Source organism: Chiloscyllium plagiosum, unplaced genomic scaffold, assembly GCF_037043375.1.
Source record: "Chiloscyllium plagiosum isolate Xiang-an unplaced genomic scaffold, Cpla_swu_hap1 HiC_scaffold_6, whole genome shotgun sequence".
Classification (NCBI taxonomy): domain Eukaryota; kingdom Metazoa; phylum Chordata; class Chondrichthyes; order Orectolobiformes; family Hemiscylliidae; genus Chiloscyllium; species Chiloscyllium plagiosum.
In genome coordinates this window covers 116,620,512-116,637,403 of record NW_028270144.1, presented here as the reverse complement: position 1 = coordinate 116,637,403, position 16,892 = coordinate 116,620,512, and the positions used below count along the sequence as shown (strand labels likewise).

General features: G+C 41.5%; 1 protein-coding gene across 2 annotated transcripts in view; it reads left to right on the top strand.

Annotated features, from left to right (window-relative positions):
- Window positions 1-10,952, top strand: part of asmtl (acetylserotonin O-methyltransferase like) — a 53,055-nt gene extending 42,103 nt beyond the window's left edge. For both annotated transcript variants that reach the window (XM_087988387.1, XM_087988388.1), the window contains exons 12-14: window positions 3,277-3,420; window positions 6,227-6,349; window positions 10,465-10,952. In XM_087988387.1, the coding sequence (XP_087844513.1) occupies window positions 3,277-3,420; window positions 6,227-6,349; window positions 10,465-10,679 (482 nt within the window). In that variant the 3' untranslated portion in view covers window positions 10,680-10,952. The remainder of the gene's footprint in view (window positions 1-3,276; window positions 3,421-6,226; window positions 6,350-10,464) is intronic.
- The last annotated feature ends 5,940 nt before the right edge of the window (window positions 10,953-16,892 follow it).

Below are 16,892 nucleotides of genomic sequence, written 5' to 3'. Positions count from 1 at the left end.
TGCTCGGAGACATGAATGGGTCTCAGGCTCGGATTCTAAAGTTTATGCTTTATTTTGCTTTATTATTTCTCTTCCTAAGTTAGCATTGGATGCAATAGACAATAGGTGCAGGAGTAGGCCATTCTGCCTTTCGAGCCTGCACCACTATTCAATATGATCATGGCTGATCATCCTTAATCAGTATCCTGTTCCTGCCTTATCTCCATAACCCTTGATTCCACAATCCTTGAGAGCTCTATCCAACTCTTTCTTAAATGAATCCAGACACTGGGCCTCCACTGCCCTCTGGGGTAGAGCATTCCACACAGCCTCCACTCTCTGAGTGAAGAAGTTTCTCCTCATCTCTGTCCTAAATGGTTTACCCCGTATTTTTATGCTGTGTCCTGTAGTTCGGCACTCACCCATCAGCGGAAACATGTTTCCTGCCTCCAGAGTGTCCAATCCTTTAATAATCTTATATGTCTCAATCAGATCCCCTCTCAGTCTTCTAAACTCAAGGGTATACAAGCCCAGTTGCTCCAGTCTTTCAGTGTAAGGTAATCCTGCCATTCCAGGAATTGACCTCGTGAACCTACGCTGCACTCCCTCAATAGCCAGAATGTCTTTCCTCAAATTTGGAGACCAGAACTGCACACAGTACGCCAGGTATGGTCTCACCAGTGCCCTGTACAGCTGCGGAAGCACCTCTTTGCTTCGATACTCAATCCCTCTTGTTATGAAGGCCAGCATGCTAGTAGCCTTCTTCACTACCTGCTGTACCTGCATGCTTACCTTCATTGACTGGTGTACAAGAACACCCAGATCTCTCTGAACTGCCCCTTTACCTGAATTGATTCCATTTAGGTAGTAATCTGCCTTCCTGTTCTTGCCACCAAAGTGGATAATCATACATTTATCCACATTAAACTGCATCTGCCATGCATCTGACCACTCACCTAACTTGTTCAGGTCACCCTGTAATCTCCTAAAATCCTCATCACATTTCACCCTACCACCCAGCTTAGTATCATCAGCAAATTTGCTAATGTTATTACTAATCCATCTTCTATATCATTAACATATATTGTAAAAAGCTGCAGTCCCAGTACTGATCCCTGCGGTATCCTGCCTGTGATCACTGCCTGCCATTCCGAAATGGAGCCGTATATCACTACTCTTTGTTTCCTATCAACCAACCAACTTTCAATCCAAGTTAGTACTTTGCCCCCAATACCATGCGCCCTAATTTTGCTCACTAACATCCTATGTGGGATTTATCAAAAGTTTTCTGAAAGTCCAGGTACACTACAGCTACTGGATCTCCCTTGTCCATCTTCAGAGTTACATCCTCAAAAAATTCCAGAAGATTAATCAAGCATGATTTCCCCTTCATAAATCCATGCTGACTCTGTCCTACCCCGTTACTACTATCCAGATGTGCCGTAATTTCATCCTTTATAATAGACTCCAGCATCTTTCCCACCACTGAGGTCAGACTAACTGGTCTATAATTTCCTGCTTTCTCTCTCTTTCTTAAAAAGTGGTACAACATTAGCCACCCTCCATTCCGCAGGAACTGATCCCGAATCTATCGAACTCTGGAAAATAATCACCAATGCATCCACGATTTCTCGAGCCACCTCCTTCAGTACCCTGGGATGTAGACCATCAGGCCCCGGGGACTTATCAACTTTCAGACCTAACAGTCTCTCCAACACCAATTCCTGGCAAATATAAATTCCCTTAAGTTCAGGTCCTTCAGCCACTGTTACCTCAGGGAGATTGCTTGTGTCTTCCCCAATGAACACAGATCTGAAGTACCAATTTAATTCTTCTGCCATTTCTTTGTTCCCCGTAATATATTCCCCTATTTCTGTCTTCAAGGGCCCAATTTAGTCTTAACCATTTTTTTGCCTTTCACATACCTAAAAAATTTTTACTATCCTCCTTTATATTATTGGCCAGTTTACCTTCGTACCTCATTTTTTTCTCTGCGTATTTCCTTCTTAGTAATCCTCTGCTATTCTTTAAAAGCTTCCCAGTCCTCCGTTTTCCCACTTATCTTTGCTATGTTATACTTTTTCTCTTTTAACTTTATATGTTTCGTAACTTCCCTCATCAGCCACGGCCACCCATGCCTCCTCCTAGGATCTTTTTTCCTTTTTGGAATGAACTGACCCTGCAACTTCTGCATTATACACAGAAATATCCGCTATTGTTCCTCCACTGTCATCCCTGCTAAGGTATTGCACCATTGAACTTTGGCCAACTCCTCCCTCATAGCTCCATAGTTCCCTTTATTCAATAGAAATATTGTCACTTCCGATTGTACCCTCTCCCTCTCAAATTGTAGATTGAAGTTTATTGTATTATGGTCACTACTTCCCAATGGCTCCTTCACTTCGAGGTCCCTGACCAATTCTGGTTCGTTGCACAATACCAGATCCAGAATTGCCTTCTCCCTGGTAGGCTCCAGCACCAGCTGCTCTAAGAATCCATCTCTGAGACACTCCACAAAGTCTCTTTCTTGAGGACCAATACCATCCTGATTCTCCCAGTCTACCTGCATGTTGAAATCCCCCATAACCACTATAGTAATATCTTTGTGACAGGCCAATTTCAGCTCCTGATTTAACTTAGGTCCGACATCCAGATTACTGGTTGGGGGCCTGTAGATAACTCCCAAGAGGGTCTTTTTACCCTTAGTATTTCTCAGCTCTATCCACACTGACTCTACATCCCCTGATGCATGGTACAGAAACAAGTCCTTTTGGCCCAGCCAGTCCATGCCAGTGTTAGTGGTCAGATCAAGACTGTTTCCATTTTTCTTCATCTAAGTTCACCTTCTTAAACCACTTTTGCCTTCTCCGTTATATTCTTAGCTTACTTTTCCTTGAATGCATTAATACTGTTTGCTTTAACCATGTCTTGTGGTCATGAGTTTTGGATTTTCACCAGAGTAATGATGTCAATTCTGGACACTTTTTTGATGATCTTCTATTGGTAAACTTTTAGGTTCTTCCATAGAAGAAGAAATATTCTCTCTCCATCCACTGTATCAAAATATTTACAAACTTAAAAACCTGTATTAGGTCACCCCTCAGTGTGCTATTATCAAGTGAGCATCCATAATGTTTAGCCAGTCTGGTGCATCTTTTCAAATGGTTGATAGATGCATCTTCAGTCAGTGCAAAGTATAATAACACAGATCCTAAGCAAGTTGATTTCTCTTTGCTCATTTTGATATTAAGCACATTGTCAGCAACTATGACTGAAATGACTTTTTTTTTCTTGCAGGATGCACTGGAGCTTTATCGTATGAAATGGCAAATGCATATCAAGATATGACATTTGTAGTGTTTGCTCAGCCACAAATGTTAGAAAGGATTAAGCGCTTCCAGCCGCAAGGCCAGAATCTATGTCAAATTAGTTTCCGAGAAGGTAACTATTAACAACACTACTTACATTTGTTTTATTGTTGGTTCAAATGTCAGCCTTTAACCTTTTTTCTCATGTTTAGCTTACATCTTAGAAATAAATTAATAAACCTTGATAGAAGTTCAGCCATCTGAATTGAAGATGATTGCAGTTCAATTGAATAAGGTTTTGGCAATGGCCAGTTGCAAACAGCAAAAGGGGCATGCAGTTTGATGTGACTTGTCAGTATCTGAGATGTTCAGCCTACGTGTCAGCATCACACCAGTTTTCAAATTCACCAAACCAAACCATTCACTTGTGTGATGTCTCTTTGGCATGACAGTAACATGCTGTGAATGGCGAATACCACTTGTGTCACTACTGCACAGTAGCAACATGAAACCGAAAGCCTCATTGCCCTGTTTTCTGTCATGGGGACATTAGTACTAGAGGACATAGCCCAAAAATCAGAGCTCTCCCTCTGAAAACAGATGCAGACAAATTTTTTTCCAGAGTGTGCTCAGTATGGAATTCCTCCCCCAAAGTTTGGCTCATTGAGTTATTCAAGTCTGAGGTAAATATTTGATAGGAGGGGAGTCTAGCGTTATGGGTGCAAACGTGAAAGTGGTGGTGAGACAATAACTAGAGCAGCTATGATCTGATTGAGTGACAGAATAGACTCGAAGGGCCAAATAGCCTATTCCTGCTCCCAAATTTTATAACCCTACATTCCTTTCTTGCAAACTGATTGGCTGTCTGACCCATTTGACTGTTTTTGATAATAGTGGTTGAGGAACAAGTGTTGACAGGAGACCAGAAGATTTTCAAATAAACATGAATAGTGAGAGATTTGACCAACCCTGTCTGCTCAAAGTAGAGGGGCCAAATCCCTCACCAGAAATAATGAAGTTTTAAAACTTTTATGTTTTTTTGGGCTGATCTCTCACCGCTTTCACTTTATGGTGTGCCATTCCACTAATTCTGGTCAGAGTCCAGCACCTCACTGTGTTGAAGTGTGCTCGGCACATGGGTTGGAAAACCATTAAGTCAATGTGTATGATTCAAATCCAAGGTCAATGCTACTTCCATCTAATGTAAACATGTTGCTTAAAATCTGGCACCCAGAGGATATTCCTGAGTGACAATATAAGATCCAAAGGTACAAGACACTGAGCAAATGTACTGTGAGGTCTGAACCTATCCATCCACTTTATATATATTCATTTTATTCCTTCAGCAATGTGTTGGGAGTTTTGATTTTCTTCCTTCAGTGAAGACTTTGGGAATGAGTTGATAATTGTACCTTATGTTTTGAATTAAATCTAGAAACAGCAGACTACAGCTGAGCCACAGAGTTCATTTGTCAGAGGACCCATTTATCGAGCATGTGTATCAAGGCTGGCCAAGCCAACGTGTAAATTGTCACAGTTCATAATCAACATGAAAGTAAACATAGAATCGGGTGGCTCACTCCAAGTTCATTAAGTGAAAATGCTGGTATCTGTTCATCTTGGGAAGGCAGCAAGAGGCTTCTTGTGCTGCAGGCACCGGTGAAAAAAGAAAACACTTTAATAACAGGGCTTCTGAAGTCGTGCTAAACAAAAAGAGGGAGGGCCCTTACATTTGTTGAGAGCATGTAGTAAAAGCAAGTCATGGGTACTAAGCCAGGTCTTAAAAAAGTAGATTGCAGTATTTGACATCATCTGCAGCTGTAAGTTCCAGTAAGACATTAAATTGGCCTGCAAAAGGGGAAATGCAATGGATACTGGAAATGTGAAATTAAAACATTGTGTTGGACAAACTCAGTAACTGTGGAAACAGACTTGGCATTTCAAGTCTAATTAGACTCTTTGGAATTGAATCATCATAATTGGTGGCACAGAGGTTAGCACTGCTGCTTCACAACACCAGAGACCCGGGTTCAATTCCCGCCTCAGGCAACTGTCTGTGTGGAGTTTGCACATTCTCCCCATGTCTGCTGGGTTTCCTCCCACAGTCCAAAAATGTGTAGGTTAGGTGAATTAGCCATGCTAAATTGCCTGTAGTGTTAGGTGAAGGGGTAAATGTAAGGGAATGGGTTGTTCTTCGGAGGGTCAGTGTGGACTTGTTGGGCCGAAGGGCCTGTTTCCATACTGTAAGTAATCTAATCTAAAAAATTACATTATATCCTCAAATAATAGTGGCTCTCATGTAAATGTCGATCCCTTATTTTTGGCCAAATAACCTGGAATTTTCCATATATCTCATGTAAAAAATCACCTCTAGTTCTTTACAGATAACAGGTTAATGTTTATGAGTCAGTGTGCCGGCCGTCACGTCCCACTCCAGCTTTCAGGTTGTTCCACCTCGCTCCCGATCTTCTAGTCCATTCGCTGATGTGTTTTGCTCCGGGTTTTCAGAATTACCATAAGTCATTTTTATTTCTTTTTTTTGTTTAGAGATCAATTGGGCTTTTGCTAATGGTACGGTGTGAATTTTGATGGGCATGAATTTCAGCCCCTCAAAGGTAGTATCCATGTAATAGTCAACCCCATGAATTTAACCTTAAAAAGTAGTCGAAAAAATTCAACTGTTACTTGAGTATATACAGTAACTCTGCTGCCAAACCTGTGGTTTTGCAAAGACCAGAAGCTGTCCTCGGTCATTTGTTAGATTTTTTTCCCCTAGGTCAGGTGAGTTCTAGGTTTGCATAGTAAAATTCTATTTCAATATAGAACAAAAACAAGATACTGTGAACATTGGAATTCTGAAGTAACAACAGCAGCTGCTGGAAATACCGGGCAGGCCAAGTAACATTTTGGCTGACCCAGTTTGTTCTGTTTATTTAAAGGAGACATCTTCAAAGATGATCTGCCAGAGGCAGATCTTTACATTCTCTCAAATATTCTCCATTACTGGAATGAAGACGAATTTGACCTCATCTTAAGAAAACTCTCTGAGAAGTGCAAGCCAGGTAATAGAAACCTGTATATCCTCTACAGCATAGTTTTTTGTTTTTATTCTTCCATCCTCTTGAGAAAATACTCTGCCTACATTTGAATCTTTTATAAAGCAGTTGGCAGTAAGGGTATCGAGTGAGCTGACCCTTGCACCTTCCCAGTTATCCTTTTATTTTTCCGTCAGTGAAGTTGATTAGAGCCTATTTATTCGCAGCACCACTGGCACACTGGCTGCAGTGCAAGCCATCTGCATTGCCGCAACTTAGAACAGACGAACAGGAGTAGGACATTCACCCTGTTGAGCCTGTCTTCATGGCTGATTGAATACTTCAATGTCTCTTACCGACCCCTTGCCAAGGGTTCTTTGACAATGCCATCTTTACCACCTAGAGCAACAGGCTGCAGACACAGGGAGAACACCGCTGGCCCACATTCTCTTCTGAACCATGCACCATCCTGTCATGGAGGTACTTCACTGTTGTTGCTGAGGACACTCATTTAAAATGAGTCAGCTAAGATTCAGCAAGAAAATGAGGAAAGACTTAACAAATGATTCGGATCTGGAATGTATTGCCTGACCTCTTGGTGAGCGCAGAGTCACTTGTGGTTTTCAACAGAAAAGTGGATCTATATTTGAAGCGAAAAGTATTCAGGGACAACTGGGAAAACAGTGGAGGAGGAGAGCTATCTGATCTGCATCACGGAAACAGCCAACATAAATATGATGGGTTGAATGGCCTTTTTTCTACACAGTTGCATTCCCTGATTAAAAGTTAGTCTGAAAGTTTCAGTTTACAATATACTGTCCAAAGTATCTTGTTGCAGCACCAAGGTTGGAACTCAAAGTGTGTACATGCTTCATAAAGTAAAAGGAGGTTTTATTTTGGAAAAAGTAAGACCATTGAATGTTGTTTTGAGAGTACTGAAAAATAAAATGTATAAAATCTGGCACAAAAGGGAGACCATTCAATTCATCATGCTTGTGCCGTCCACTCAAATAGCATTTCCCTATTCTTAATTCATAGCTCTGTAAATTGCAGCAGTCTAAGTCCAAAGTTTGTTTTTAAAATATCAAATATAATTAGATTTTCTGTCTCTGCTATTCACTCAGCTAGTGAATTCCTGGCTTCCAGACAATGGAAGTATTTTCTCTGAAGCTCCCATCAGATCTTTTTCCCATTCACTTTAAAATTGTGTTCCTAGATATTGAAACTCTTCTTCCTTTCTACTCTGTAAATGGCCCTCCTTATTGTAAGTACCCCTTATTAAACCTTCCACCCCCCCCCCCGCCCCATTCTTCTCTGTTCCAAAGAAAATGAACTCAGCGAATTGGTTTTTCTTATAAACCAATGTCCTTCGTTTTTGCAAATATTCCCGCTGCTTATGATGTACTTTTTTTTAACGAGTAGCTCCTGCTTTTGTTTTCGTGAAGGTCAGCTTGTTTATAATTATTCATAGTCTCTGCGGCAAAGAAAGAGATTGTTGACTGTTATGTCTAAGCCAGACAAACATTTGTCAAACAGATGTAGTTTTGGTGTCAACAGTTTGGACGGGAGTTTTTTTAAATTTCAGCTTTATTAACCAAATTTAAATTCTTCAGCTACCATGGTTGGATTTGAACCTTTCTCCAAATCATTAGCCCAAAGCACAAGATTCATTGTCTAATGAATTAACTGCTATGCTACCATACCTTACCTCCATCCCTGTTCATTCACAGATCTACCGCTTTGCGGGAAATTGAACTTACTTTCAATTATTGAAGACAGAGATTTGAGTCATTGCAGACTCTATACATAAGCACATTTTGTTGAACCTTTTCACCTTATTCTCAAAAAGACATTTTGCAATAATCCAAATTCAGGTGGAAAACCAACAGTTATGCTCCACAGAATAGATGTCAGACATTCGCTGTCTCATTTCATCGGGCAATGCTCTGCCTAGTCACAGTCAAACTACTTGATTTAAAGTTTAATCAAAACCTGGCTGTTAACTGTCAGTCGGCATTAATGAGTACGTTCACCATGGAAATGCCTCAACCAATCAGAGCCAGCCAATTATCATTTTCCTCCCTTTCATTGTAAATTCTGTTTTTTCTTCTCTTGAATTTGTATTTTTTGAAATGTTCTGATGAGTACACGATGAAGTATTTTGACATGTCTTATTTCAGCAATACTCAAATTCTGAACAATGAAATGATTCATTGACATGTTCTTGTAATGGATTCAGTCATTGCATTCCAAATCCAGGACAAAAATTATATTTTAAAGTTGGTTCAAAATGGTGGTATATTATAGAAACTTTTTTTTAAAAGTGACATTATGTACAATCCTTTTGCACAGCATGGAAAGGTTTACCAGATCATTGAGTCTCCTCTGAAGTACGTACTGTCTGGGTTCTGCCTACCTGCTCCTACCTCCTACAAGGGTGGCTTAATGGTTAGCACTGCTGCCTCATAGCATTCAATTCCAGCTTCAGTCTGTGTGCAATTTGCAAGTTCTCCCCATGTCTGTGCGGGCTTCCTCCCACAGTCCAAAGAAGTGCAAATTGACCATGTTAAATTTCCCATAGTGTCCAGGGATGTGTAGGTTAGGTGGGAAATTAACCATGGGCAATGCAAGGTTACAGGGATAGAGTAGGGAAGGGAATGCTCTTTGGAGAGTCGGTTGGGCTGAATAGCCTATTTCTACACTGTAGAGATTCTAGGAAAGCATTTATGGACTCACTTCTGGCATTACAGATTAGATTCCCTACAGTGTGAAACAGGTCCTTTGGCCCAACCAGTCCACACCGACCCTCCAAAGAGTAACCAACCCAGAACCATTTTCCTCTGACTAATGCACCTAACATTATGGGCAATTTACCATGGCCAATTCACCTGACCTGCGCATCTTTGGACTGTGGGATGAAACCAGAGCACCACGCAGACACGGGGAGAATGTGTACAGTCCACGCAGACACGGGGAGAATGTGCACAGTCCACACAGACAGTCACCCGAGGCTGGAATTGAACCTGGGAGTCTGGGTGCTGTGAGGCAGCAGTGCTAACCACTGAGCCACCGTGCCGCCCCACTTATACTTACTATTTCAATTGTTTCCCTTAGTAATTTCATACCCTGAATATTCCTTAAATCATTACTTAATCTCTGTCTCTCTGACTTTACCGAACAGCCACATTTTTAACCTGATTCTTTATTCTCTGATGTTACATAGCCATTGCTGGCATTGTCAGCATTTGTTGCCCATCCCTAATTGCCCTTGGAATTAATGGCTTGCTAGTCTATTTCAAAGGGTAGTTACAAGTTACCCACATTGCAGCGGATCGTCTTTAGCACAACCTGGATAAAAATGGCAGACTTCCTTCCGTAAAGGGCAAGTAACAATAGTAAACGGTTACCACTACTGACGCCAGTTTTCAATTCCAGATTGTATTAACTGAATTTAAATTCAATGTCTAGTTAAATTTTGGAGCCATGTCTCCAGAGCATTTGGTTGACTATCTAGATCAGTGTTTCTCAATGGGGGTGGAAGTGCCCCCTGAGGGGCGTTTGCATTCCTTCAGTGGGCGTTGAAGTCAAAGGGGGCACTGAACGACTTTGTAGAGAGCTTACCAATCACTTGGAAGACTGCCGTGACCTTGAAGGACATTGTTGTGTGCAGATGGATAGTTGCATAACACGAATGATAACATTTATTTTTTGTTGTATATAAAACATATTTCCGTTTTCAGCACTACAGTATATTGCAGTTATATGTGCAAGAACAGACTTTGGTGATTTGAGGATGTTGCATGATTTCAAGGATAAGAAGGGGGCGTTGAATACGGCAAGGTTGAGAAACACTGATCTAGATTACTAGCTGCCACTGTACTGCCATCTTCTTCATTTTCACCTACTTTGATTATTTTGTCTTTTTCCTATACATCTCATTCATTGGAAAATCGTTACATTATTCTGTTCTCATTCTGTTTATCGCTCATACATTTTAAAGTATCTTTGCTTATGAAATTATTTTCTTCACGTGTTGCAATGTGATTTTGTTTTTGTTGGTTGAAGTGTTCTGAAAGTTTTCTGATTGATCAAATCGTTCTGTAAGTTTAACTGTTGAGTTAAGTTGTTCTGGTTTTTTTTAGGATGTGGTCTTCTACTGGTTGAGCATGTGCTGTATGACCAGAAGACCAGGTCCAGCAGAGCAGTGCTGCAGGCCCTCAGCACGTTGGTGCAGAGCAACAGAAGAGAAAGGAGTGAGTCACAGTGCAGGAAGCTCCTGCATAACCATGGCTTTATAAATATACAAATGAAGCACACTGAACCATTTCTGGATGCCATTTTGTGTATTAAGCAGTAATTTTCTCCCTGCAATTTTCCATAGACATTGATCCTTTTTCAAATGAGGGGCAAAATTAATTGGTTGATATACATATATAGACGAGCATTTCCACTAATGAAGATGGACAGTGATGTTGGTTATTAACATTGTAGTTTCTGTAAATGAACTTTAATGTTAAAATGATAGGTTCATGTTTATAAATATAGATTTTAAATTGTATGCAATTTGAATGCTATATGAAAACTGAGGAAACTATGTATTAATATGTATAAATAATTACTGTCACCTTGAGTTGCACGGAGTTCTTCATTTGTGATTTTAGCATTAAGTTGACTGCCTTGTTTGCTCACTTGCCTCTGCATCAGAAAGTGTTTGAAGAGTGTAAATGATGTTGGGATTGCGAAGGTGGAATGCTTCTTGATGGGAAATGCTTTCCTTTGGGTGTGGCGCTAGACAGCAACTCCAGCCCTATCGTTACAGGTGGACAGTTTTGTCGAGTTGGTATCAAAACAGGAAGTGCTAGAGCAGCAGCCTTAATAGCATTTTTGCAGAAAGCAATAGTGTTAACGTTTCAAGTCCAATGCGACTTCTTCGGGAACGAAGAGAGGTGGTAATTGTATTAATGGTTTAGTGAAAGGATTGGGCAAATGCAATAAAAGGTGGTGGCATAATGCTAGCATCACTGGTCTAGCAATCCTCCCCTGTCACGGAATCAAAATCCTGGAATTGTGGGTCAGCCTCCAGTATGTGCATTGCGGTGATTCGAGAAGGCAGTTCACCAGCATCACCTCAAGGGCAACTAGGCACAGGCAATAACTGCTGGCCAGCCAGTAACACCATGTCCCACAAATGAAATAAAAATAAACTGATGCGGATTTGAATCCCACCTTGGCAGATGAGTAGACTATTTGGTTCAAGTTTAGAGTTAAAATCTAACCTAAAAAGACAATGAAACCGTAGTCAATTGTTGTAAAAACCCTCCCATGAATAAATTAATTTATAAAGGGAACTTTATGGAGAGGTTCGCAGGAGGGAGTGATTAAATACGAAGGGGTCATGGAGAAGGATATTAGACATAAATGTGTTACGAAACAAAAGGCAAAGTGGGATAAATGTGGGGTGTTGCATTTAGGTAAGGCAAACTAGGGCTGGACCTATACAGTTTTGGTAAAGTCCTGGGGAGTGTTGCCAAACAAGGAGACCGAGGGGTGCAGATGTATAGTTTTGTGAAAGTGGTGTTGCAGGTAGGCAGGAATAGTGAAGGTGGTGTTTGGCATGCTTGCCTTTATTGGTCAGTGCATTGGCTTACGAGTTGGGATGTCCTGTTGCGCTATAGCGTACATTGGTGAGGCCACTTTCGAATACTGTGCACAAGTCTCTCACCCTTCTATAGGAAGGATGTTGTTAAACATAAAAGATTGACAAGGATGTTGATGGGACTGGAGGGTTTGAGTTATAGAGTGAGGCTGAGGGGTGACCTTCTAGAAGTTTGTAAAATGATGAGGGGCATACATAGGGTGAATAATCAAAGTGTTGTTCGTAGGATGGGGGAGTCCAAAACTAGAAGGCATCAGTTTAAGGTGAGAGTAGCATGATTTTAAAAGCACCTGAGGGGCACCTTTTTCATGCTGAGGGCAATGTGTTATGGAACAAGCTGCCAGAGGAGATGGGTTGAATTATAACATCTAAAAGGCATCTAGGAAGGGTCTAGAGGGATATGGACCAAATGCTGGCAAATGGAGCTCAGTCTGATTGGGATGTCTGTTAAGCATGGACGTTTTGGACCAAAGGGTCTGTTTCTGAGTGGTAATGGTTGTAGTGAAGAAGCACAAAGAATAGTTAGCGAGTTTTGAGCAGATTTGTAGCTCAGGTTGAGGTGCTGGATATACGTTTACTCACTGAGCTAGAAGGTTCATTTTCAAATGTTTTGTCACCATATTAGGTAACATCATCATTGAGCCTCTAGATGAAGCACTGGTGGTATGGCCCACTTTTTATTTATGTGTTTGGGTTTCCTTGGGTCGGTGACATCATTTCCGGTGATGTCATTTCCTGTTCTTTTCCCCTGAGAATTGTTGGTTGAAGACAAAAGAATGAATGCATGTTGGAAACACCATTGTGGAAGGTAGCATCGTATGAATAATGATGGCGGATAGAATGGAGGTGTTGAATCCTTCCAAAAAGCTGGCTCTGTGAGGAAGTGTATTCGAGGTAACAGAGTCGGTGACCGTGCGATGAATATTAGTCGACCGTTTCCCTAGAAATTGAGGCATGGCAGTTGAAGAAAGGAAGACTCCGAAATGGATCAGGTGAAGTTGAGAGAAGGATGGAAATTGGAAGTACAGTTGACTAATTTTAGAAGTTCGGAATGCAAGTAGGAAGCAACACTGACACAATCATTGACGTTGAGGACAGGTGTTTAGGAGAGGACCCACTTGGGACTGGAGAAAAGGAGGGACAGGACTGACTGGCAACTGAACATTCCCAAGTATAGCCTCTTCAGGCTGGACAGAAAAGCGTGTAAAATGTGTGATTGTGTTGAATTATTAATTAAGGAATAATTTACTGCTGTAAAGGGAGACAATATCTTGGAAGGTTTTTCAAGTGAAACTTTGTGGACAGAGCTTTGGAGCAGGGGGCAGTCGCCCTGCTGTGAGAATAGTATAGACCCCAAACACGAGCAATAGAGAAACAGAGATGTAGACAATTCACTGAAGTGTGTATAAAAATATTAGGGGATTTCACCTCGTCCAACATTATTTCCGATAGTCAGTGTGTTAAAGGGTTTAGAGGAGGAAGATTTCTTGAAATGTATTCAGGCGTGCTTTTTATATCAGAATGTAAAAAGTCCAATATGTGACGCTGCATTTCTACACTGAATTCTTGGGAATGAAGCCAGATGGGCTTAAGGTGATAGTGGGAGAGCACTTTCATGATAGCAATTACAACACTCTATGTCATGGAGTCAAACAGCACAGAATCAGACCCTTTTGTCTCAACCAGTCCACGCCGACCATAATCCCAAACTGAACTAGTACCACCTGCCTGCGCTTGGTCCATATCCCTCCAAACATTTCTTCTTCGTGTATTTATCTAAGTGTCTTTTAAATGTTGTAACTGTACCCGCATTCACCACATCCTCTGGAAGTTCATTCCACACAGGAAACACTCTCCGTGTAAAAAAAAAATAATCTGTTTTAAATTTCCCCTTACTTTAAAAATATGCTCCCTGGTCTTGAAATCCCTCGGGAAAAACCACTTGACACTCACCTTTTCAAGCCCCTCATGATTTTATAAATCTCTATAAGGTCACTTCTCAACCTTCCATACATCAGTGAAAAATGACCCAGTCTATCCAGCCTCTCCTCATAACTCAAATCCTCCATTGTACCGAGGCACTGTCGAATCAATGTGTGTAAAAGTCCCAAGGTATGACTTTCAAGGAGAGCAGCGGAGTTCCTCAGCATCTATCCCACAATAAATGCCAATATTTATGCCACAAGCAACATCTCAAAATTTAGATTTTGAGAGCTAGTTGTGGGCAAACTGCGCATTTGTGTTTCCTACATTACAACAGTGACTGCACTTTAACATGTTTTAAAACATTTGGGAGTCATTTGGCAAGACACTTTATAAATACATGTATAAGTCTAAGTCATCCTTACTTTTCACTAATATTGTAAAGCCTTATTTGAACGGCATCATGATCAGCACCGACATGATGGGCCAAAGAACCTGTTCCTGTACTGTACTGTTCTGTGTTCTACCAATTATGAACGATTCAGTGTCATTTTCCTATCGAATATTGGATGAAATATTTTGCAAGAGTAAAGCTGATGAGTTTTAATTGACTCCATGCAGCACTTACAAAAGTTGGAATTTCAGCTCAGCTAATATAGGGAGGGAGGAGGGGAATGAATTTCAGTGGGTTTCCCTGTAGTGGGTGAGAGATGAAGTTTGGAGAAACTCTTCAAACTATTCCTCTTAAAACCCCCAGGTGACTAAGTCTTTCAGGTGTACAACACAGCCCTTTGATCTGTCATGTCTCAAGAACATCCACCTAACTTTTCGACTCTCACTTTCCAACACTTGGTCTGTGTGCTTGTACACCTAGACATCACCATTGCACATCTAACTACTTAAATATTGTGAGGGTTTCTGCCTCCACCACCCTTGCACACAGTCAGTTTCAGTTCCTCACCACTCTCTGGGTTTAAATCTCGAAATCTTCTGCCCCTTGCCTTAAATCTATGCCCCAGACATTGATCCTTCTTTGAAAGGGGAACAGTTCTTCGTATATACTCTCTCTCTGCTCCTCATAATTTTATCCATCTCAATCACGTCCGTTCTCAATCTCCTCTGCTCTAAGGAAGACAACCCCAGTTTATCCAATCTTTCTTCAAGACTGGTATTCTCCAGGCTAGGCAGCACCCTGGTTAATCTCCTCTGCGCCCTCTCCAGTGCAATCACATCCCTTTTATAATGTGGATTCCAGACTGACTTTCAGCGATTTCAAGTCTTTTAGTGCAGGAAATCCATAATTTTTACTTTGTCTGGGTTGATGTGTGAGTCCCAGATCAGCAGCTGTAACGTTGATGATTAACTGTCTCCTGAAATGGCCGAGCGAAAGAGTCAATTCAAGGACACTTCAGGGTGAGCAACAGATGCTAATGTTGCCAATACTGCTGACATTGCAAGATAAAATAACATTTAAAAAGATTAATATGGTACTTGGCAGATGGAAGTTACTCCGGGTAAGTGTGAGGTGCTGCACTTCAGGAGATCAAAGTATTAAGGAAAAATATGAAGTTAATGGCAGGACTCTGAACAGCATTGACGTACAGAGGGATCTTGGGGTTCAAGTTCGGAGCGACCTGAAAGTGGCCCAGCAAGTAGATAGGGTAGTAGAGAAGGTAGTAAAGATTGGTCAGGGAATTGAGTACAAGAGTCAGGATGTCATGTTGCAGCTTTGAGACTTTGATTAGGCCGCACTTAGAGTATTGTGTTCAATTCTGGTCGCCACATTACAGTAAGGATGTAAAGGCTTTGGAGAGAGGGCAGAAGAGGTTGATCAGGACGTTGCCTCCAGTTGTTTTCTCTGGAGTGGCGGAAGCTGAGGGGAGGCTTGTTTGAAATCTATAAAGTTATGAGATACATAGATAGGGTTGACAGTCAGAATCTTTTTTTCCTAGAGTTGAAATGTCTAATACTAAGGAGTATGTATTTAAGATGAGAGGAGAAAGTTCAAAGGAGACATGAGGGGCAAGTTTTTTTACACTGTGTGATAGGAGTGTGGCACATGCTGCCAGGGATGGTAGTGGAGGCAGATCCAATAGGGGCATTTACAGGACTTCTAGATAAACACATGAAAATGCAAGGAATGGAGTGATATGGACCAAGGGCAGGCGGAAGGGATTAGTTTCATTTGGCGTCATGTTTTGCACCACATCATGGGCTGAAGGGCTCGTTCTTGTGCTGTACTGTTCTATGTTCCACATTTCTCTCTGGATTCCCTTGTGTTTCTTTCACAAAGTGAAACCATCACCCACACCAGTACCTGCTGCTGTTTATTTAACCTGTTACTTGTGATTCCTACATCTGAATTTTCTGTTTCACTGTAAAGGAAGCAGTCAGACAGTTCATTCCAGAGTACAACTAGAAAGTATCTGGTACTTTGACACATACCAACTTTTCTTCCCTGCTGTTCAGGAACACCTCAGCTTTGGGCAGCACAGTGGCTCAGTGGTTAGCACTGCTGCCCCACAGCACCAGGGACCCAGGTTTGATTCCACCCTCCAGTGACTGTCTGTGTGGAGTTTGCACATTCTCCCCGTGTCTGTGTGGGTTTCCTCCTGGTGCTCCAGTTTCTTTCCACAGTTCAAAGGTGTGCAGGTTAGGGGAATGGATCATGCCAAGTTATCCATAGTGTCCAGGGATGTTCAGGCTAGGTGGATTAGCCATGGGAAATGCAAGGTCACAGGGATGATCTTCAGAGGATTGGTGTGGACCCGAAAGACTGAATGGCCTGCTTCCACACTGTAAGGATTCTGTGATTCTTTCACTCCATGCCAAAGTTAATATTTCAACATCCAGGTATTTACGTTGTGCCAGGTATATCCCACTGTTAAGCCTTTTCCAATGTATTCATGGGATGTGAGCACCATTGGCACTTATTGCCCATCCTTAATGGCCCAGGCAGTTGTCGACTAGAAATGAATTCCTTTCCCTCAA